This window comes from Leptidea sinapis, chromosome 21 (genome assembly GCF_905404315.1).
Source record: "Leptidea sinapis chromosome 21, ilLepSina1.1, whole genome shotgun sequence".
Taxonomy (NCBI): domain Eukaryota; kingdom Metazoa; phylum Arthropoda; class Insecta; order Lepidoptera; family Pieridae; genus Leptidea; species Leptidea sinapis.
Window position 1 is genome coordinate 8,019,218 of NC_066285.1, and position 21,510 is coordinate 8,040,727.

The 21,510-nt window shown below is 36.4% G+C and overlaps 3 protein-coding genes across 6 annotated transcripts; 2 read left to right on the forward strand and 1 right to left on the reverse strand.

The window, feature by feature from the left end:
* Positions 1 to 413: 413 nt before the first annotated feature.
* On the forward strand, positions 414 to 10,403 carry LOC126970450 (uncharacterized). Its single transcript, XM_050816347.1, has 5 exons — positions 414 to 575; positions 6,797 to 6,920; positions 7,428 to 7,580; positions 8,732 to 9,910; positions 9,998 to 10,403. Exons 1-5 carry the CDS (start codon positions 504 to 506, stop codon positions 10,345 to 10,347), a joined length of 1,878 nt encoding a protein of 625 aa, XP_050672304.1. The 5' UTR covers positions 414 to 503; the 3' UTR covers positions 10,348 to 10,403.
* A 2,229-nt stretch (positions 10,404 to 12,632) lies between these two features.
* On the forward strand, positions 12,633 to 20,193 carry LOC126970441 (uncharacterized). 4 transcript variants are annotated; one of them, XM_050816323.1, is made up of 3 exons: positions 12,633 to 12,821; positions 13,194 to 14,913; positions 15,172 to 20,193. In XM_050816323.1, the coding sequence occupies exons 1-3, from the start codon at positions 12,774 to 12,776 to the stop codon at positions 19,155 to 19,157; spliced, it is 5,754 nt and encodes a 1,917-aa protein (XP_050672280.1). In that variant the 5' UTR covers positions 12,633 to 12,773; the 3' UTR covers positions 19,158 to 20,193. The 4 variants fall into 4 exon arrangements, with proteins under 4 accessions (XP_050672280.1, XP_050672281.1, XP_050672283.1 ...); XM_050816324.1 differs by having other exon boundaries at positions 13,194 to 14,562; XM_050816326.1 differs by having other exon boundaries at positions 13,194 to 13,389; positions 16,483 to 20,193.
* Positions 19,268 to 21,213, reverse strand: LOC126970473 (uncharacterized). Its single transcript, XM_050816405.1, has 2 exons — positions 20,614 to 21,213; positions 19,268 to 20,192 (listed from the first exon to the last, which is right to left on the reverse strand). The coding sequence occupies exons 1-2, from the start codon at positions 20,647 to 20,649 to the stop codon at positions 19,476 to 19,478; spliced, it is 753 nt and encodes a 250-aa protein (XP_050672362.1). The 5' UTR covers positions 20,650 to 21,213; the 3' UTR covers positions 19,268 to 19,475.
* Between the last annotated feature and the right edge of the window lie 297 nt (positions 21,214 to 21,510).

The following is a 21,510-nucleotide window of genomic DNA, read 5'->3' on the forward strand; positions in this document are numbered from 1 at the left end:
ACAGTGGTTTTCAAGGAACTTTCTTCCAGATACAACCAAGCTGTGGAATGAGCTTCCTTGTGCGGTGTTCTCAGGACAATACGACAATGGCAAAAAAGCGTACACCTTTCTAAAAGGCCGGCAACGATGCTGTGATTCCTCTGGTGTTGCAAGAGAATGGGAGCGGCGGAGATCACTTAACATCAGGTAACCCGTACGTACTTTTGTCCTCTTCAATAAGTCCGCGTGTTCCAATCCATCCCAAATGGATAAGTACATTAAAAGTTACTTTATACATCATGTCGAAAACCGATAGAAATATACCTTTTCCGATTTCTTACTTAAACGACCACAAAATGAAGCGATAAGCTGATAAGACAAAGTAGCCACAGGTACTAACATCGATAACGAATTCAATGCACTCATAGATGCTGTCTATACCGTGCTGGTTCGTGTTTGCTTAATAGTTATGTGTTGTGCCCGCCCTAGTGAAGTGATAAAATGTTTGTAAATAATGTCCAAAGATGGATTTTGATGTTCAAACGCAACGAATAGGCATGCGTTGGACGCTGCTAATATCTGTTGTTTTCTTAAATGCAAGTATAACTTTAGTTTTGTATAATTTCTTTTGTTTATTATGTTCTAATGACAATCACAATTGTCAACGAACGAAATTGTATTAGTATATGACATTGTCACGAATCACTTATTAATCTTACTATTCTTCTAATTGTGAATTCTGTGGAAGGGGTACCTCAATTCAGTTATTCAGCCAATGTCAAGATTAAATAGACCACCAAGCTTTGAGGATTAAAAATGTAATGCCTTATCTGGATGCGATGACATGATGAAACCAGACGATTACAATATCATAACAAGTGTCAATGAGAGAACAGATGTCAGATAGCAAGATTGAAATGAGTTGGCAAACATTGCGATGGGTATTCGCAGAGTGCAAACATAACTTTCCGACTGTCAGTTTGCTTATATCAAAAATAAACATAAGCAGTAGGAACATACAGACGAGTAGAATACATTTTATCTAACACATTATTTGTATTATACTTGTGTACGGTAGCAGTGTTGAATGTTGTGTACATTTCGCCATTTGGCTAAGAAAAATTTGCCTCTTGCACTGATCTTTATTTAGTTATTATATAATTTTTAACAAACCAACAATTTAACAAAGATAAAAGATAGAATAGTTTTTGGTTATATTTCTGAGGAAAATATTTGAACTATTAATTATTACCTAAGTATATAATTTTATTTAAATATTAATAAATATCATATCAAAATGTAATTTACCTACATAACAAGTTTGCAACGCTCAATACAAACAAATACAATATTCGACAATCCGGTAGATAGATGATGACGTTGAAATTCAAGAAATTACTTGACAATATTTATAATTTTTGAGCATTATTAAAAATACTAATAAAGAAATAGCATTATTAATAATTTAGAAGTGGGAGAGTCACGCTGCCGTCTTTTGACGTCGGCACAATCGGGCCAGACTCGTCCGGGTTAACCGTCCACCTTGGGACGGCGCAGCCGGCCTTGTGTTTCCTTACTGAGACGCAGATATCTCGACCTAGCGATACGTCATATTTAACGTACCCCGGGTACAAAATTGAGTACAATTTTTTGCCTCATGCCGGGGTATGTGTGTACGTTAGGGAGGATATGTGCTGTCGCCGTCTCGGCAATTTTGAGGGTAGGGACCTGTCCACTCTCTGGCTCCGCGTAGATTTAGAGGGCCGCGTCCGCATCTATGCGTGTGTCTACAGGTCTCATAGTGGTAACGCAGAAACCGATCATCTCATGGGCTGCGTTCAAGCGGCAATTGACGACGTACTTGCACAGATCCCCTCCGCTGAAATCGTAGTCTTGGGTGATTTCAACGGGCACAATGCCGAATGGCTTGGATCACGTACCACAGGCTACGCAGGGCGATCTGTGCATAATTTTGCATTGGCGTATGGTCTGTCCCAATTGGTTGAGTCGCCAACGCGGCTCCCGGATGTGGATAGCCACATGCCGTCCTTATTGGATCTTCTGCTGACTACACATCCCGATGGTTACCAGGTCTTTGTCGACGCCCCTCTCGGAACGTCCGACCATTGCCTGGTCAGAAGTGTAGTGCCTATCAAACGCCAACGTCGCAGACCACCAGCGACCCGCCGCGTTTGGCACTACAAGTCAGCAGATTGGGATAGGATGCGTTCCTTTTTTGCATCCTACCCTTGGGGCAGGGTTTGTTTCCCTTCGGATGATCCTAGTGCCTGCGCCGTTGCAGTAGCCGATGTGATCCTACAGGGTATGGATATTTTTATACCAAACTCTGTAGTACCCATCGGTGGCAGATCACAGCCCTGGTTCGATGCGTCAGCTAAAGCAGCATCTGACTGCAAAAAACAGGCGTATCGAACTTGGGTTGCGGCGCTGAGCACAAAGGATCCGAACTGCACAGTTCTTAAGAGGAAATACAACCGTGCCTCCAGATTTTTTAAGCGGCAAAACGCTCGTGCAAAGTCAAAACACGTCGTCAAAATCGGCGAGCAGCTTTCCCGTTACCCGACCGAAACACGCAAGTTCTGGTCGTTGTCGAAAGCTGCTCTTGGTAACTTCAACTAGCCGTCCATGCCGCCGTTGCACATGAGGAATGACACCCTGGCCCATACGGCAAAAGAGAAAGCCGATCTCTTGTGCACTCTTTTCGCCTCCAACTCGACTCTTGACGACAACGGAAAAACACCGCCGACCATCCCGCGGTGTCAGAGCTCTATGCCTGAAGTACAGTTCAGACAGAAAACTGTTAGGCGAGCTCTGTTTTCGTTGGACGTCAGGAAGTCGAGCGGGCCGGATGGCATTTCTCCAATCGTGCTTAGGACGTGTGCCCCTGAGTTGACGCCGGTGCTAACGCGTTTATTCCAGCACTCTTATTCTAAAGGCGTAGTCCCTGACTTATGGAAGTCTGCCCTTGTCCATCCGATCCAAAAAAATTAGACAGTTCGGATCCGGCAAACTACAGGCCTATTGCTATTACCTTCCTGCTCTCCAAAATCATGGAGAGCATAATTAGCCGTCAGCTCTTGGTGGTGCTGGTGAGCCTGGTGACCCTCTAGGTATACCTAGAGGGTCACCTTTGATCAACGACCGACAATACGGGTTTCGCCATGGTCGGTCGGCAGGTGATCTTCTGGTATACCTGACACATAGATGGGCTGCGGCTATTGAAAGCAAGGGGGAAGGCCTGGCAGTTAGCCTGGATATAGCGAAGGCCTTTGATCGTGTATGGCACAAGGCGCTCCTCTCCAAACTTCCATCATTGGGCTTCCCGAGAGCTTGTGCAAGTGGACCTCCAGCTTCCTCACTGGTCGTAGCATACAGGTCGTTGTCGACGGATGTTGCTCGAACCCGAAGCCCGTGAATTCTGGAGTGCCCCAAACTGTGTGCTGTCTCCCACGCTGTTTCTTCTGCATATCAATGATATGTTGGACACCTCCAACATTCATTGCTATGCAGACGACAGCACTGGTGATGCCATATACACGGGCCATGCAGGTCTCTCTCAGGAAATCGTCGACCAGTGCCGGGAGAAACTTGTGTCTTCTATCGAGTCCTCTCTTGAGAAGGTCGCGGAATGGGGAAAATTGAACCTTGTCCAATTTAACCCCCAGAAGACTCAAGTTTGCGCGTTTACCACTAAAAAAACCCCATTTGTCGTATCACCGCTCTTCGACAACACTTCCCTCAAAGCCTCGCCTAGTATCGGAATACTGGGTCTCGAAATCTCGAGCGATTGCCAATTTCGTGGTCATCTGGAAGGCATAGCCAAATTGGCTTCAAAGAAACTGGGCGTCATTAATAGAGCACGGCAATACTTTAAGCCGGCCCACATACTAGCGCTCTACAAAGCGCAGGTCCGGCCACACATGGAGTATTGCTGTCATCTCTGGTCTGGCGCACCCCAGTATCAGCTCGATCCATTTGACCGCGTGCAACGCAGAGCAGCTCGAATTGTCGGAGACCCAGTGCTCTGTGAACGGCTGGATCACTTGGCGTTGCGTAGAGACGTCGCTTCATTGTGTCTTCTACCGTATTTATCACGGGGAGTGTTCCGAAGAGCTGTTTAACCTGATTCCTGCAGCCGAATTCCACCTTCGTACGACACGCCACAAGCTAGGATATCATCCTCCCCATCTGGATGTGTGGCGGTCCTCCACAGTGCGGTTTTCAAGGAGCTTTCTTCCACGTACTACAAAGCTGTGGAATGAGCTTCCTTGTGCGGTGTTTCAGGGACGATACGACATGGGTACCTTCAAAAAAAGCGCGTACACCTTCCTTAAAGGCCGACAACGCTCCTGTGATTCCTCTGGTGTTGCAAGAGATTGTGGGCGGCGGTGATCACTTAACAGCAGGTGACCCGTACGCTCGTTTGTCCTCCTATTCCATAAAATAAAAAAAAAACATTTTCGTAGGTATGAAATCTCTTATGTATTTGATAGTTCTGTCTCTACTTAAGCATAAAAGAGATTACGGAAGATTATTGGAAATTTTCACTTGTTTTTAAGTGAGGAAAACCTACTAAACAACCTGTCTCTGGTCAAAGCCCTAAGAAGGGAGCCACAGTTCCGTCCACATTATCTAAACCATCGAGATTGCTGACAATAGAAATTGATACATCACTAATATTAAATTGGTAAAATACTCATAGGAATAAAAATACTCGTAGTCACACGGATGTTAAAACTGGAGTGCCCTTGAGTCGGCAATGTAAATCTTTAATGTCTTTTCACTTTAAATATTTATTGATCAGTTTTGACTTACAAAACATAAATTTGCAAAATCATATTATAATAACATCACGTGCTTAATCTTTTACAAATCAGTGGCTTATCGTTCATTTGTTGTACGAAACGTCTGAATAAGTATGATTTATTTGGTGACGTAGAATATGCTTTATTATTACGCTTGCCTGCAGATAAGACGAATAAAAGATAGGTATGAATCTACCTACGTCACGACGTAAATAGGCATTGTTTTGAATCTCACAACTGTTTTCTGGCAATCTTTACTTTGGCATTTTTTCATTTTGGACGTTCAGCTGATGATAAGCCCGGCCCATTACTATGCAGTACCGCTCAGGATTTTTGAAAAATCCAAAAATTATGAGTGGTACTACAACTGCGCTCGTCTCCTTGAGACATAAGACGTTAGTCAAAATTGAGAAAAAGTGAGAAATTCAATAAACTTTTATTTTCCCTTAGATAATTTATACGTCTAGATAGAACCTCTTGCTGCTAGACAACCGATAAACACAGGCCAGTATTACTTTAGTGTGCGTGACAATCGCAGTTTGAGGCTCCTTTGAGTACTGTGTAAACATTAACGTGTTTCGGTCTGAAGGCCGCCGTAGCTAGTGAAATTACTGCGCAAATGAGACTTGACATCTTATGTCTCAGGGTAGCGAGCGCAATTATTGTAATGCCGCTAAGAGCTTTTTATTTTTTTCAAGAATTCTGAGTGGCACTGCATTGTAATGGGCAGGGTGTATCAATTACCATTAGTTGAACGTCCTGCTACGTTCGAGAAACGTATCCTTCATAAATTTTGTTTATAAAATTTATTTGTGTAAAGTAGATCTACTGATTATTTTTCATATATCATAATAGTCATTAATTTTCGAAAATGGATTCCTTCAGATTTTTATGGTCGTCAATTAATTACCTACCTACCTAGTAAATAGAGCCTGGCAATACTTCAAGCCGGCGCACATTCTAGCGGTGTACAATGCGCAGGTCCGGCCAAATATGGAGTAATGCTGTCATCTCTGGTACCTTGCGCGTACACCTTCCTTAAAGGCCAGCAACGCTCCTGTGATTTCTCTGGTGTTGCAAGAGAATGTGGGCGGCGGTGATCACTTAACACCAGATGACCCGTACGCTCGTTTGTCCTGCTTTTCCAAAAAAAAAAAAACGACGCTCGCTCATGGTTTCATTTTATAAAATAAGTACTCATCTAGTTACCTGCTTCGTCGCTCAGAAAGAAATTAAAAAAGCTTATCTGAATGTACTTATTTTAAAATTATCTAAGATAGGCATAATATATCAGGGGGACCTATTTCGGTGGCTCTCATTTTATATACCTAAATAACCAATATCAAGCAATTGTAAATAACAATTATATTTCTGGGTGGGTAAATATTCCGAGTGGAGTACCTCAAGGTTCTTTACTTGAGCCTTTACTCTTTCTTATATTTATTAATAATATTGAGACCTGTTTTACATTAAGACGAGTAACACTCTCAATATAAATATAGTGAATGATTAAAAACTAGATATTTTTCATACTAGTCATGAGCAAGTATAACGAGCACTATAAAAAAATCTTTGGAAAATAATTTTTATTAATTTTGGTTTTTAAAGTGATAATCCTCACTTCTAGGATTAATACAGTAATATAATAGTATATCCTGTAGATGAAGCCAAAACCTGAGAGTTGAACATAGCATACAAGATTTTATGACGATACGTCACTCGAACGGTTGGCTCAGTTGGATTTTATTTGTGTACTTATTTTTAGTACTTAAGTTTCTAGTTCTTCTTAACCATTGTCTATAAATTTGAGTTGTACGTCTACCTATATTTGATTATTATTGACTTTTAATTTAAGACTGTTGATCCTCTAAAATAAAAAAAAAACATTTTTGAAAGGCATAGGGTATATTAAAGCAAAAAGGGTATTATTAATTGTTTGCTATGATGCACTATTTGTAAATACCTGTTCTAAATGTCGTATTTTATTTTAGATATGTTTGCCGAATCTGTTGCTAGCCTACGGTGTATTATGGGTTCATCTCTCTAGTTTCGACGTGCCTCTATGGCTAGGCCTCTCTACTTCAGCAACTTTTATGTTGACCTATGGTCTAACACGTAAGTTTTTCTATCAGTTTATTTACAATGTAATCCAAGTTGTAAAATTTGCCTATACAAGTCCATTTTTGGGCTTGTGTTGCGCAAAATATTACAGTAGCGAGGCTAAATTGATCTGGACCTAATTAGACATATGGATTCACGATAATCCGGATACCCAACCCGGTAGTATTCCACGAATTCGGATATCCACTGGTATTTGGTAATGGTAAACGGCAGCGTGCTAGATGCAATCTGAGGATTCTATCCTAGGCTATGCCAGGTGCTTCATATGTATGGTTACTTACCCAACTATCACGTTATTTTTCCAGGAGATCTTCTTGAAGCTTCTGACATAGTCAGAATCCATAGATGCCTTCATCACGCTGTCAAACGTTTACCCAATACCGTTTACCTTCGGTAAAATAGGGTCATATTCATATACTTTGAGGATCACTAGAGTCTAGAACCTACTCTATAAAGATGTAATGTACTATCTGCTACCTGTTTTCATGGTTTTGACTTCAGAATGCTGGTTCAGAGAAGCAGCGGATTCTTGGGGGAGGTCGAACGGATACAGAATAATGGCTACAATAGGACTTTTCTTTGTGGTAGCTGGGATATTTCTGTGCGCATTTGTGCCTCTCTATTTGCATACATTTATTTATGGAATTTTCGGTGGTAAGCATTTATTTATTTAGCATAACATTTTCAAGTTCATTCATGTCATTATTGAATTTATGAAGGAAATTGAATAAATTACTTACCCCACAGTATATCGTGAGTTATCATATATTTATTGATATTAAGAGATAGATCATCATCAGCCGGAAGACGTCCACTGCTGGACAAAGGCCTCCCCCAAAGATTTCCACGACGATCGGTCCTACGCTGCCGTCATCCAACCTCCAGATCGTCGATCTATCTTGTGGGGGGCCTACCAACACTGCGTCTTCCGGTACGTGGTCGTGATTCGAGGATTTTACTGCCCCAACGGCCATCTGTCCGTCGAACTATGTGGCCCACTGCCACTTCAGTTTCGCAATCATTTGGACTATGTCGGTACCTTTGGTTCTCCTACGGATCTCCTCATTTCTGATTCGGTCTCGCAAGGAAACTCCGAGCATAGCCCTCTGAGCGGCCATGAGCTTTCTAATAAGGCCCACGTAGTTGCTAACTATGGGCCTTAAGAGATAATTAGATATTATGATAAAATTTATAATTATATGTGTTTTATTTGCAAGTGAATGCAATTTGCAATTTGATCACTTAACACCAGGTGACCCGTACGCTCGTTTGTCCTCCTATTCCATAAAAAAACGCATTTTTTATTATTTTTGTATGTGGTTGTTAATTCTTTTCCTTTTTACATGGCGATGTCTCGACCATACGTACTTTAATTTACTATGATGTGCCATAACGCTAAAAGTTCATAAGAATTCCAAAATACATGACTACTTTATGCCTCACAGAAACCCGGATGACATACTTTAACTTTGTTTATAAACAAAAATAATATTTTACTATGTATCCAATGTACCAACCATATTATAATTACTTAGCTAGCCTATTCACTCTGTTGTCAAATTGTTGTACTAGTCAGTGAAGTCACAATATTCAGAGAAACGTTTACGGTCACCTGATAAGTTGCAAAAAGAAATAAATTTATCTAAGGCTTTCTTAAACTTTACCATTTTCTGAATCAATATTAAATTGATCAAAGTCAATAAAAAATTCAATTAACATGGCAAGAGAATAATCTTATAAATAAGCTTAATCAGAAGAATGGCCTTAAATTATTATTTTTAATATTTTCGTTTTTTTAATTTCAGGCCTGGGCTCATCTCTTATTTCAGCACAAGTCGACGCTGTTATATTTGAATCCTATGATTCAAGATTAGTTCTGATACGTGGTATGTGTTTTACTGGACAAGCAGTAGGCCAAACGATATTTCCACATATATTGACAACATTAGTTGAGGCATATGGATATAGCTTTGCCTACATTGTGCTAGCTGGTATTATTCTACAGACACTTCCAGTAATTCTATTCTTGAAAGTAGACGAAACCGTTAGAAGGCCTGTTTCTTTCTCGAGATACAAAGACGTTTCTCGTGAGTATGTAGCCTATAAAAATGAGGCGTTGGATAATTTCTACGGCAATGAGGTGCAATTACATAATTTGAATAAGAAATGTTGGAAAAACCCTTCGGATGACCACTTACACAGGGAAGAAGATGATAACACAGAAAAAAATATTGCCGAAACCATAACACCACCACCAAGTCCAGAAGAGAAAAGAAGAAATATATTTGGTGTTGATATCTTACCAGACATACCAGAAGAGAGTGAAGAGAGTGACAGTGATGAATTTCATGTCTCCGATAATATGACAAATAATAAAGCACGGTTAAGTATAGCAATTAAAAGACTGAGCATTTTAGGTGAGAACATAGATGGATGTATAGTTAATCAAGTAAGGAGAGACTCTCAGCCGGAAGGCGAACAAAATAATGACAAAGAATTTACAGAAGTAGAAGTAAGGTACGAAACTATACCAACACCGATGACTGATATCCACACAGAAAAGATTTTTAACTCCTTTAGCTTCCGATGCCAATCAGCTTACATGAATATGAAAAGAAATGTAATGATTCCCTCCTATCGAATGTATAGGATAAAAAGGAGATTTACTTTTGTAATGTATAGCATCAACGATACTTTCTTCAAACCTTTAAAAAGATCTTTGTCGTGTGCACGTTTTTACCCAGCTTTATTGCTGTGTTTCGCTAGAGCGGGGTTATCGACAATCTCAATTGTTTTATTGCCAATGATAGCTTTGGAAGTCCGTCCAAAAATTGCAATCTTAGAGATGGATTTCTTGATGTCATTACACGGCTTCACGTGGATATGCTTTTTGTTGTGCACACCATGGCTTGCACAAACGCCTAAAAGAAATTATAAATATTTTCTTGTAATTGGACTTATAATATCAACAACATCTACGTTTGGTACGTAATTTATCAGAATGTTATCCTTTCACACACACAAAAACACTAAAGAATCCTCACTATCAATTAACGAATCCTTCTCTTCAGTTTTAGCAGCAGACAATAACCACGACTCGTATTCAATTGGATGCGTAATAGCTGGTTTTGGTTATGGTGCAGTCACATCTTGTTGGGAAACGACTGTTCAAGATTTCGTTGGAGCTCGGAAATGGCCTAAAATTCATAGCACATTAGAAACATTATCATCAACATTACTTGCAGTATTTGTAGTAGCGCTTTCATTTCTAGTTGAAAAGGAAGGTGGCTTACAGTTCGTGATGTTTTTAATCGGCATCATATTAACATTAATATCTGTCGTATGGTTAATAATAGCGCTTGTATCGATTTATTTTACTAAAGTCAAGTCGATGAGCTTAAACATGAAATCTTTTATTTGAGCAGTAAATACAATTCATTCATACTTTGAGATACTGTTGGAAGATTTGTACATAATGTTAATAGCTTCTATTATTTTATACAAATAATTATCTATAGAATACATGGTTTTATTTACACTAGACTGCATTTTCTTATGTAAAATTTTTATCTTGTCATAACATGTACCATTAGAGGTTTCTTTGCACAGGATGCAGTACCTTTGCAGGCCTTAGCGTGGCATTTTCCTGCCGTCAAGTAGTGTGCCAGCATTATTGTTTTTCGGTTTGAAAGGCGCCTCTTAGCCAGTGAAATTTGTCAGAATAGGTACCTTACTTTGTATTAAATATTGCAATGAGTAGGGCGTAACTTACCGTCAGATGAAAATTTTGTCTCACTTTTTCTCATCAAAAAAACATAAAGCGCACAGAATTTTGGACAAGAACGCACATCGATTTACTATCCAAGAATTAATGCCCACATAGTTTTCCGAATTTGAAGTATTTTCCTATGCCTATAGATTATACTAATAAGATTTAACACGTATAGAATATTGACGGAGTTATTTCCAAGTAATGAAATGAGATAAAGTCGCAAAAATTAAATTTGAAAACAAAATTTATGAACGATGCGTTCCGTGAGCACTCTTCCACTGAGCCAACTATTCGAGTACTCAGGTTGTAGCTTAATCTACAGGATCCTACTCTACAGTTGATTACCTGCTAAATCCCAATATTTGCATATTCGGAAATTTACTTGAGATGTCGCTTTTTCAAAGAGATCAGTCGGATAATTACTCATAATTTAAACATTGTAAACGTACTACCAGATATCATCTATAAAATGAAGTGCCGTAAACATTTACCTAATGAATTTATCTATTATTGCGGTAAAAGCCACGATTAGCATAAATAGTAAACAAATGTCTTCATCAATAAACAACAAGGCAAAGGAAATGAGATAAAAGATAAAAATTAAGTCGATATGTTTTGCAAAATATTGTTGTCTGAGACTTAACACCTTGTCTAAGACGTAAAACCATTTTCAGTGTTACTTTCTTTCGCGTATTAAATTATAATTAAAATAAATTAAAAAAAATATGATATTTTTAAATGTATATTAGATCTTACTAAAGAAAAAGTCAATATAGTGTGACAGTGTATTCCCGGTCTTAGTGACCTTTCATGTAACTAGAAGGTAGATAGTTTAGCCAAGGAAGCTTGTGATGATGGCATAACCTTTTCATGTATACTTTTTCATACTGAAATGTTAAAGAACATTCGAGACCAATATAATAAAATATGGAATGAGTACTTTGATGAAAGATCACAAATCAAAGCTTTTTGGTTTAAAACAATACAACCAAGTATTGCTACGCATATTTGGTTCGAAAAGGTTAATATGACTAGGTATGACATTTTTACAGCTTTGAGGCTTCTATGCATATTCCTTTCAATAACTTTGCGTATCTTATGGGTAAAGTAACCTCACCTTTATGTGAAGCATGCGGTAGAATTGAGGATGCATACCATATTATGGTCGAAAGTGTCCGAATCGAGGCTGAAAGACTAAAATTTTCTCTGAAATTCCAAATGATCTTATATGAAAGAAGAGCATGTACTCTTATATTGGCTTTCCCCCTTTCGGAGGAAGCTAAGCTAAGCTACATAAGTTGGTTAAGTTAGGTTTAGATAGGAGATACTATAAAATGTGTTTTTTTTTGTTATTTGATACAATAGGAGGGTGGCATGTTGACTCTGTGATCAAACCATCTATAAATAAATAATGATCAAAATAAATAAAAAAGGTTGGTACTTACAAAAAATGATTTTGGTAGGTATACAATGTTAGGCAAAAAGATAAAACATAAAACAACCCAACTATGTTATTGAAACGTTTCATAATTATTGAGTATATGCCTTTGCAGACTCGCCTTAATCAATGTTTTGGCGTTTCTTATTTCTGAGGGTAGATTGTTATATATCGGAGCTCCCTCAAAGGTTATTGTCTGTTTTCCAGAAATACTTCTAATTATTGGCAGCTCAATATGACTAGCTCTTCGTGTAACAATTCTGGTTAAATCCTACTTATTTAAATAAGGGTGTGTACATTTTAAAGAGTACTAAAAGTCTTGTAGTATGAGAAATATAAGTACTAAAATAAATATAACATGCCCACAATATGTTAGTACTGTAAGAATGAGATCACTTAGGAAATTATGTGTCAAGATTATTTGTACAGTATCATTTATAATCTATGTGTGACAGTAATTAAACGAGCCGTGTTTGTGCTAAGTGGGAACATCGCGAGACCATTCATATTATCTCATAACGTTAGAGAGCACACATTTTAGACGACGTAACAAATTATTATCTACAGTCAAATGATAATCAACAACTCAGTTTATATTTTTATCTTGAACTTTAATTACATTGTGTAAAATGTGGCCATGGTTTTCAAGGAAAAAGAAATTAAAAATATTTTTTTGTTGCATTTGGTAAGTTGGACTATATTGGACTATGTATTTAAAATTTCCATAAGTGAATTCTAGAACTTATAATATTGCTTTTAAAGCATAATTTAATTTGATATGATTTTTGGTATGTTAGCTCTTTGTATATTTTTTGTAATTAGGCGCTATTTTGCAGAAGTACATAATAATTGTAATTTTATGAATCAATATATAATAATAATAATATAAAATATATAATCTATATTTGTGTTAATTCAGCTAAGTTTTGTTAGTCTAAATACTGGATACATGCAAATCCCGTCAGCAAACAAAACTTAGCAAAATTAACATTTAATGTACGTATTAATTCATCTCATTTAAAAATCATTTTTAACTTGCTTCTGTTTGTGTTTTCAGGCAGCAATCATCGTCATAAGTATGACTCTGGTTGATGCAACGAATTTCGATTGTAAAGGCAAAGGCTTTTATTGTTTAAATTCAACGCATTTTATGATATGCGTGGATTTGGGTTATGGCGTTTCGACGACGGTTGATGATTTCGTTATACCATGCCCTCCTCCATCTCTATGCATTGAAACCAACGAATTTGAATGTGAGTATCACTATATTACAACTACAGTAAAACCAATGCTACCCTCCGAACCAAACAGTAATGTTGAAATAACAACCAGCTCATTCATAGAAGACATTGACTACACGACATTTTACCCCCCTTGGTATGTGAATGAAATACAAAAATCAGAAAAATATTTAGTCAATGTCCCAACGACAGAAAGAAATATAAATACTAGAACTTTAGTAATAGAGACTACAACAAGGTTAATTTCTGCTACGCCGATGGATAAGGAAATAATCGATTCCCAGACGAAAAACGGTGAATCTCCACAAACCGTTAATGATTTTACAGAAGTGATAACACCTTATGAAATAGCCAGTACAGTGGTGTATAACGATTTAACGACAAATATTGTTGGACCATTAAATTTATCAGAATATAATTTTGGTCAAGTATCTGGCAATCAAGAACACGATATTAATACATCTACAAGCCGATACGACGATGAAATAACATTACCACCTAAATTAAACTCAATAAATGTGACAGCGGAGACTAACCCAGCTTATATGTATAATTCGTATGAAACAAATCGTACATTTATAAATGGAAATCTCCTAACAGAAACGCTTGAGCAATATGAAAGTACTACATACGTCCATGATTTCGATACCACTGCAACAACTTCACTATCGGTAAATGAGCCTGAAAGTTTTAATAAACAAAAATATTTGACAAATGCAATACCACAAATTAACAACACTATTTTAGCCATGCCAAAATATGATGAAGAAAAGAAGTTATCAACCGACGAACATTCGACAGATTCTACCGGATCATCTTTTATCGGTTTTGGCAATAAATCTAGTACAAATAAATCAATTAATTTACTAAACAGAGAAGGTGTTACGATTTCAAATCAAAATCAAGTTGAGTCAACTGTAAAGGCCGCAATGCACGAAACTGAAAATTTAATGGATCTTCAATTTAGGGCGACAACAAATCAAAATCTTGACTCCGTTGCTAATACGAATTATTACGCGACTACTCACCAGGAGTTCAAAAACACAACTGAAATAATAGCTCCATCAGATATTGAGGCCCGCCTTGTTTTTGAGACGACGACGAGTCAATTACCGAAGCAAAACTATACGACTCCCTCAGAACAAAATAATTATGACCTTATTGGAACTATGACTGTAACAAAGAATGAGTCAGAGTTTTTATCAGATAAAAATAATATTGTAACAGAAAATAACCACGAGTTACTTCCAGATGATTCGGATAAAGTCAAAACATCTCCCAATCACCAATACTTAGACGCTACTACGACTACTGAAATAGGACTTGAACCAGTATCAAAAGGAGAATATGAAGTAAATGAAGAATATGTCACTTTTCCTAGCCAGATACATAGTGATATAGATAAATTATTGCCATTACTGGAAACTGACTATATAATGAGACCCCAAGCTCATAAAACAACGACTGAAATAGAATCAAAGACACCCTTAGAACAAAATAATTATGACCTTATTGGAACTATGACTGTAACAAAGAATGAGTCAGAGTTTTTATCAGATAAAAATAATGTTGTAACAGAAAATAACCACGAGTTACTTCCAGATGATTCGGATAAAGTCAAAACATCTCCCAATCACCAATACTTAGACGCTACTACGACTACTGAAATAGGACTTGAACCAGTAAATCAAGAATATGTCACTTTTCCTAGCCAGATACATAGTGATATAGATAAATTATCGCCATTACTGGAAACTGACTATATAATGAGACCCCAAGCTCAAAAAACAACACATGAGTCAGATTTTTTACCAGATAAAAATAATTTTGTTACGGAAAATAACCACGAGTTACTCCCAGATGATTCGGATAAAGGCAAAACATCTCCCCATCACCAAACCTTAAACGTTGCTACGACTACTGAAATACGACTTGAACCAGTATCAAAAGGAGAATATGAAGTAAATCAAGAATATGTCACTTTTCCTAGCCAGATACATAGTGATATAGATAAATTATCGCCATTACTGGAAACTGACTATATAATGAGACCCCAAGCTCAAAAAACGACGACTGAAAAAGAATCAAACTCTGATATAAATAGAATTTATAAGACGACAAATCACCAAGAGTATTATAATAAATTTAGTACGGACGCATTGACAGAAAATGATTTCTCTTCAGACAGTCTTTTCACAGATATGTCAAGTACTTTGTCGTATCCCGAAGATCAAACAAAGCAATATAATTACTACAACAGTATTGAAACAACTACATCAACACAAAATAACTATGATTTTTTAACAGATAAAACAGATTTTGTCCCAGAAAATAACAACTCGACCTATAATAATTCAGATTCTTACGCAACAACAATAGTAAGGTTAGAACAAGTATTAAACAAACAAAAGTCGGTAGATGAATTACTGAAACCGAAATATACAAAGACTTTCGACAGCACAAATCTGAAATCTAACTTGAAAACTGTATTACCGGTTCAAAATTTAACGAACCTCCACACAGAAACATTTTCTTATCAACCAAAATCATACACGGATATGAATGCATCTGACGAGAGGACAATAAAGAAAAATATAGCAAATGAAACCGAAATCAAATTTCTTATGATAGAAATGCTTAGTAAATTACCAGAACATAATACAATAAAACAGGACAATAATGATGACCTTATAGTTTCTACAACAGAAAATGGGTCTGTTTTTCCATCAGTTAAAACTGGTTTTGTTACAGAGAGTGATCAACATGTGGATGAAGTTCAAGAACGTTTGAATACAGTCGAAACATCTATTTATGACCGAAATTCACTTACCGCTACAAAAAGTTATGAATCTACAACGATTACTAGCCAAACAGAATTTAGTCAAAATTTTAATTATTCTTTAGGAGAATCAGCTGATCATAACAATTTTAACTCATTTGCAACAACTAAAGCGCCAGAAAACAGTGATCATATTGTTCAGGAAACTTTGAATAGATTGCCCTTACAAGAAGATGAAATATTATTTCAAACGAAAAAATTTTATACAATTCAAACAACGAGCAAACCGCAAAATGTTTTATCAGACAAAATAAATTTTGTTACAGGAAATAATAATCAAGTGAACACATCATCATCAATACTTTCACATCAAGGAGAAATATATCCTTACGACCAAAATTTGAATATGGATACAACAACAGTGTTGGAGTTTGCACCGGTATCTAAAAGCCGTGAATCATTAAATTTGGAAAAACATATACCATCATCAAACCCACAAAACTATTATACTCCTGGAACAACCACCATTACTGAGAGTATATCTGATTCTAAAATCGATCAATATTTCGAAAAATTACCAAACCAAGAATATCAATCGGTTCCTGATCAAACAACATTAAAACGGACAGAAACAGAAACGGCGAGTTCACTTAAAAGTGTACCAGGATATGGAACGTCAAAAAATCTGGCAGGAAGTATGGTAAATAAAGGTACCGAAGTGGTTACTCTACAAAAACAATTTTACACTCCAGTACCATCTCAAAATATATATTATATTCCACAATTTTTAAATAAACTTTCAAAACAAGAATATCTTTCAACAACTTCTACACAACAAAATAACACCACCACAACTCCAACGAATACATCATCATATAATGCGTTCCATGCTGTAACAGATAAAAGCCAATTTAATCCAGAAAGTGAAACTGGTACCGATCAACATAAGAAATCTTTCAGTATTACGAAAAAAATTGTCCCCGAAATGCATACTACTACTTTTCAACAATATATCGGTCCTACTACTAAAACACCTGGATTATTTACATCTGAGGTGAATATTTCATTAGATAAATCGCTGGATCAGCCATACCTCGACGAAAATGAAAATGTTACCGTGAAAATAAGAGACCATGAGGTAATGGATACTTTACACAGAATGCCCTCTGAAGATAGACCAGATAATCAGAAAAAAATAAATGTTAATATATCAAAATCTAGACCACGAAATGAAACTTCACCAGATAATTATATAATCGCTACAGAATCTTCAAACCCACAGAATGGTTTTTCACGTAGTGACTATGAAAATATCTTAGCTGCTACAAGTACCTCAACAACTGAACCGATTAATAAGTTGAATACCGAAATGAAATTTGAAGAACATAACAATGAGGAGAAACAAGTAAATGTACTGTTAAAACCATTATTTAAATTAATTGCACCAACAACAGACCATTTGGTTGATACTATATCAGAGACTCTAATATTAACAAATAACGATACCATACAAGATTCTAGTACATTAAATACGACTTACTCAAATAATTTAATTACTCCTGAATACTACACTGAACAAACCCAGCAAGACTTATCAAAAATAGTAATAAAATCTCCAGATAAATATTTTGACATAGGCGAAGCGTCACAACATATCGGTGAAACATTAACAACAGGCACCGCAACGCCTACCCATGAAACTAAAAGTAGCGGAAAAGCCTTGACTAAAACTAAAAATGGTCTTGATACTCAACACAAAACGAAACTATACGTCATTTTCAATGGTACATTTTCAACTATTCCGATTAAACCTTTGATAAATAAAAATTTCGAAGTTACTAATAAAACTAAAAAATTTGAAAAGAATACTTCACAAAATGTCTCTAATTTTGATACTTTCAAGAAAATACAATGGTATAGTACCCCAAGCTCAAACCGCACATTAAAAACATCTAGTAAACTTCACTATACACAAGAACCCACTAAAAATTATAACAACGACACAAGATCTATTCGAAGCACATTGCCTCCATTGCTAATCAATTCATCAATTTTCAAAGATAACCAAGTCTTAAACAGCACAATAAACCGTTCGTTTAAAGCTCCAACCACAGCTATGGTTTACGAAAGTAACATCACAAATCCTTTAATTACCAAGATGATAACGCAAACAGAAAAAGTAAAACTGTTTACAGCAAGTACACAAGCAAATACTACTACATCTAATAAATATTATACTCTCCAAACAGCTAAAATTAACGGTGCCAATATAAACAAAACATCCAAACCATCGACACATAATGTAACCAATTTTATGAATATAAGTAATAGTAGAGCAAGCATCCGAAATAATGTAACGATTACTAGACATAATTCAACATTTAGTTGCTTGAATCGTCTACGTGGAAAATATTCTGATGCAAATAGCTGTGGCAAATTCTACATATGCATCGGAAGAGTGAACCCTATTGTTGGGAATTGTCCTGGAAATACAATTTTTAGCGATATTTTGAAGCAGTGCACAAGAAATTTGTCACATTGCATCAGAAACAATCGGTTTAAATGTGTTTCATCAGGAAGATATAGTGATGTTTGGAAGCCTGATACTTATTACATTTGTGTTAAAAGTAAAAATAAGTATGTGCGATTTACACTGAAATGTCAAAACGGGTATCATTTAGATAAACAGTCTATTACCTGTGTAGAGTTTAGCGTTTCTACTCCTATTACACCAGTGTCACAAAAAGTCGATTCTAATTCTAAACTGAGCGTAAGTAGTTCGGATTCCATATCTACTAGTAGAAGGCAAAGCGGTAGAAATGATTTTAGTTGCACTAAAGAAGGCAAATACGCGGATCCCTATGATTGCAGAAAGTATTATGTATGCAGTAAGAACTCAAAATCAGAATTTCGGCGAAGGAATAGAAAATGCGACTCAGATGAGGTTTTCCACAGAAAGAAGAAAAAGTGCGTGGATGCCGATAGTTATGAATGCAACTAATTAAAAAACAAATAGTTTTAATATCTGTTAAAAAATGTTTTAATTTATTCCATTATTATAAAGTCACAATTGGCTAAATATTTAATAACTGTTAAAATAAAATAACAACATAATATTAAATATATTTTATTAAAATAAAATTATGTTAAATTATTTTTGGTCTCACTGTTATGGTTATTGGGGGTTTTTATAAATATTAAAACTGTTCCGCACTGTTTTACCATGAATTGAATTAAATTTACATAATTTATTTAATTTCCACTGTATAAAATATAAGGCCTCAGTCTTTAAATTTAAAGGTAAAATATATTATTATATTTAGTTTTTCCGTGGTCTTCTGAATGGGGAACCAAAACCTAGTAGAAATTGATCTCCATCATCTCTCTCCAGCGCTAAACAGAACTTGTTCGAAAAAACTGTACATCGTACTGTCGTTTCTCCTCGGACTGGTCTTTGAGGGCAGAAGTAAGCAGCACGAACCGGCCCTTGATCATCTGTCAATGAAAACTTATAATTTTCACATTCAATTGGTCTACGCACGCCACTAGATAAGCCTTGTCCAACAATTCGATTTGAATTCAATTTACGATTTTCATCAGCGTATAATTTCGTTTCTGTTTTAGTTGTGTTTCCAAGGGGGCATTTATATCTGTCGGGCGAAGTGCATGCCCTGGTGTATCCATTAAATATTGTGTTACCAGAACATTTAAATCGGATCCCTTGAAATCTTTTTTTGTTCGGAATGCACATGATATATCCCTTGCAGCCTGGCACATTGGGGTCAGCAATTCTTTCGTTATGATAGCAACGAACATTTCTGCTTACTGTTGGGTCTATGTAATTTATGGCGTCTTCACAAACAGCACTAGAATCTTCATTGCAAATTGTATTCGTTGGGCAAAGAAAGGCAGGGCCTAAGGCGTTTCCTTCCTCACAAAGTCTTAACCTCGAGACGCCATCGCAAACAAATCCGTATGGACCACATTCGATTTTACCACTAAAATATTTTGATGCGATGGTATTATAACAGGGCACCTGGGAAAATTAAATTTTTATTATATTTTATTAAAATTAAAAGTTTAATAAAATTACTACTTTTTTTAATGAAAATAAGGGACGAGACGAGCAGGACGTACATCTGATGGTAATTGACACGCCTTGCCCATTACAATTCAGTGCCGCTCAGGATTCTTGAAAAACCCTGAAAATTCTGAGCGGCACTACATTTGCGCTCGTCACCTTGAGACATAAGATGTTAAGTCTCATTTGCCCAGTAATTTCACTAGCTACGACGCCCTTCAGACCGAAACACAGTAATGTTTACACATTACTTTTCACGGCTTAAATAGGCGCCGTTGTGGTACCCATAAACTAGCCGGCATCCTGTGCAAAGGAGCCTCCCTCTGGTGAAATCTACTTTGTCTATTTTTCTTAAATATATTTTAAAAGTACTTACCAAAAACAAAATAAGTCCGATATAAAAAATAAACATTGTTTCTGCGGTTAAATTAAAATGGATAGGCTTCTTTGACTGTTGAACTTCAACTAAACGAGAGACTACTTTCTTCGGAGCTGAACCTTCATCGGTCAATTATCATGTTTCACACCTCGCCTGTGTAAAAATGGTTTGGTGTCACTAGATCAATGTGTCACATTCTTGTCTAGTAAGTCTTGTTCATAATTTAAATATTTGTTTTGCTTCGACACAGAACAAAGCAAGCTAAATAGTGACACTCTAACGGTACGCCGTTGTGTTATTGTTTGGTTTGAGTCAACCTGCAATCTTCAAGTCCATGTGTTATAATTTCTCTATTTACCTTTTTATTTTATTTTATTTATTTATAGCTTTATTTCCTTGCATCTATACATTTAGATATTTACTTATAAATTGTATTTGTTAGTATGTGATAGTATTTCACTATTTTTAAATAAAAATACCTATATTGTTAGTTATTATTTTTGACATAAGGACCGCCTTTAGCGGTAAAAGCCTCCTCCATTGATTATTTACCTTAGGTTTGTATAAAATATTGTAAATTTTCAGCGCAATTTTATTTCAAAATTTCGAAAATAATTTACCATTTACGTTTTTTTATATGAAAATAAGGGACGAGACGAGCCGGAAGTTCAGCTGATAGTAATTGATACGCCCTGTCCATGCAATGCAGTGCCGGTTAGGATTCTTGTAAAACCCAAAAATTCTGAGCGGCAGTACAATTGCGCTCGTCACTTTGAGACGTAAGATATTAAGTTTCATTTCCCCAGTAATTTCACATCAGTACAGTAATGTTTACACATTACAATGGCGCCGTTAAGGTACAAATAATCTAGCCGACATCCTGTGCAAAGGAGC

Coding starts and splice junctions, on each gene's coding strand:
- LOC126970450 (XM_050816347.1), top strand. CDS start 504: ATGGATTTTGATGTTCAAACGCAACGAATAGGCATGCGTTGGACGCTG. Junction 7,581..8,731: donor TATTTATGGAATTTTCGGTG/GTAAGCATTTAT, acceptor TTTTAATTTCAG/GCCTGGGCTCATCTCTTATT. Junction 9,911..9,997: donor ATCAACAACATCTACGTTTG/GTACGTAATTTA, acceptor CCTTCTCTTCAG/TTTTAGCAGCAGACAATAAC.
- LOC126970441 (XM_050816322.1), top strand. CDS start 12,774: ATGGTTTTCAAGGAAAAAGAAATTAAAAATATTTTTTTGTTGCATTTG. Junction 12,822..13,193: donor ATATTTTTTTGTTGCATTTG/GTAAGTTGGACT, acceptor TTGTGTTTTCAG/GCAGCAATCATCGTCATAAG.
- LOC126970473 (XM_050816405.1), bottom strand. CDS start 20,649: ATGTTTATTTTTTATATCGGACTTATTTTGTTTTTG. Junction 20,193..20,613: donor TCGGACTTATTTTGTTTTTG/GTAAGTACTTTT, acceptor TAATTTTCCCAG/GTGCCCTGTTATAATACCAT.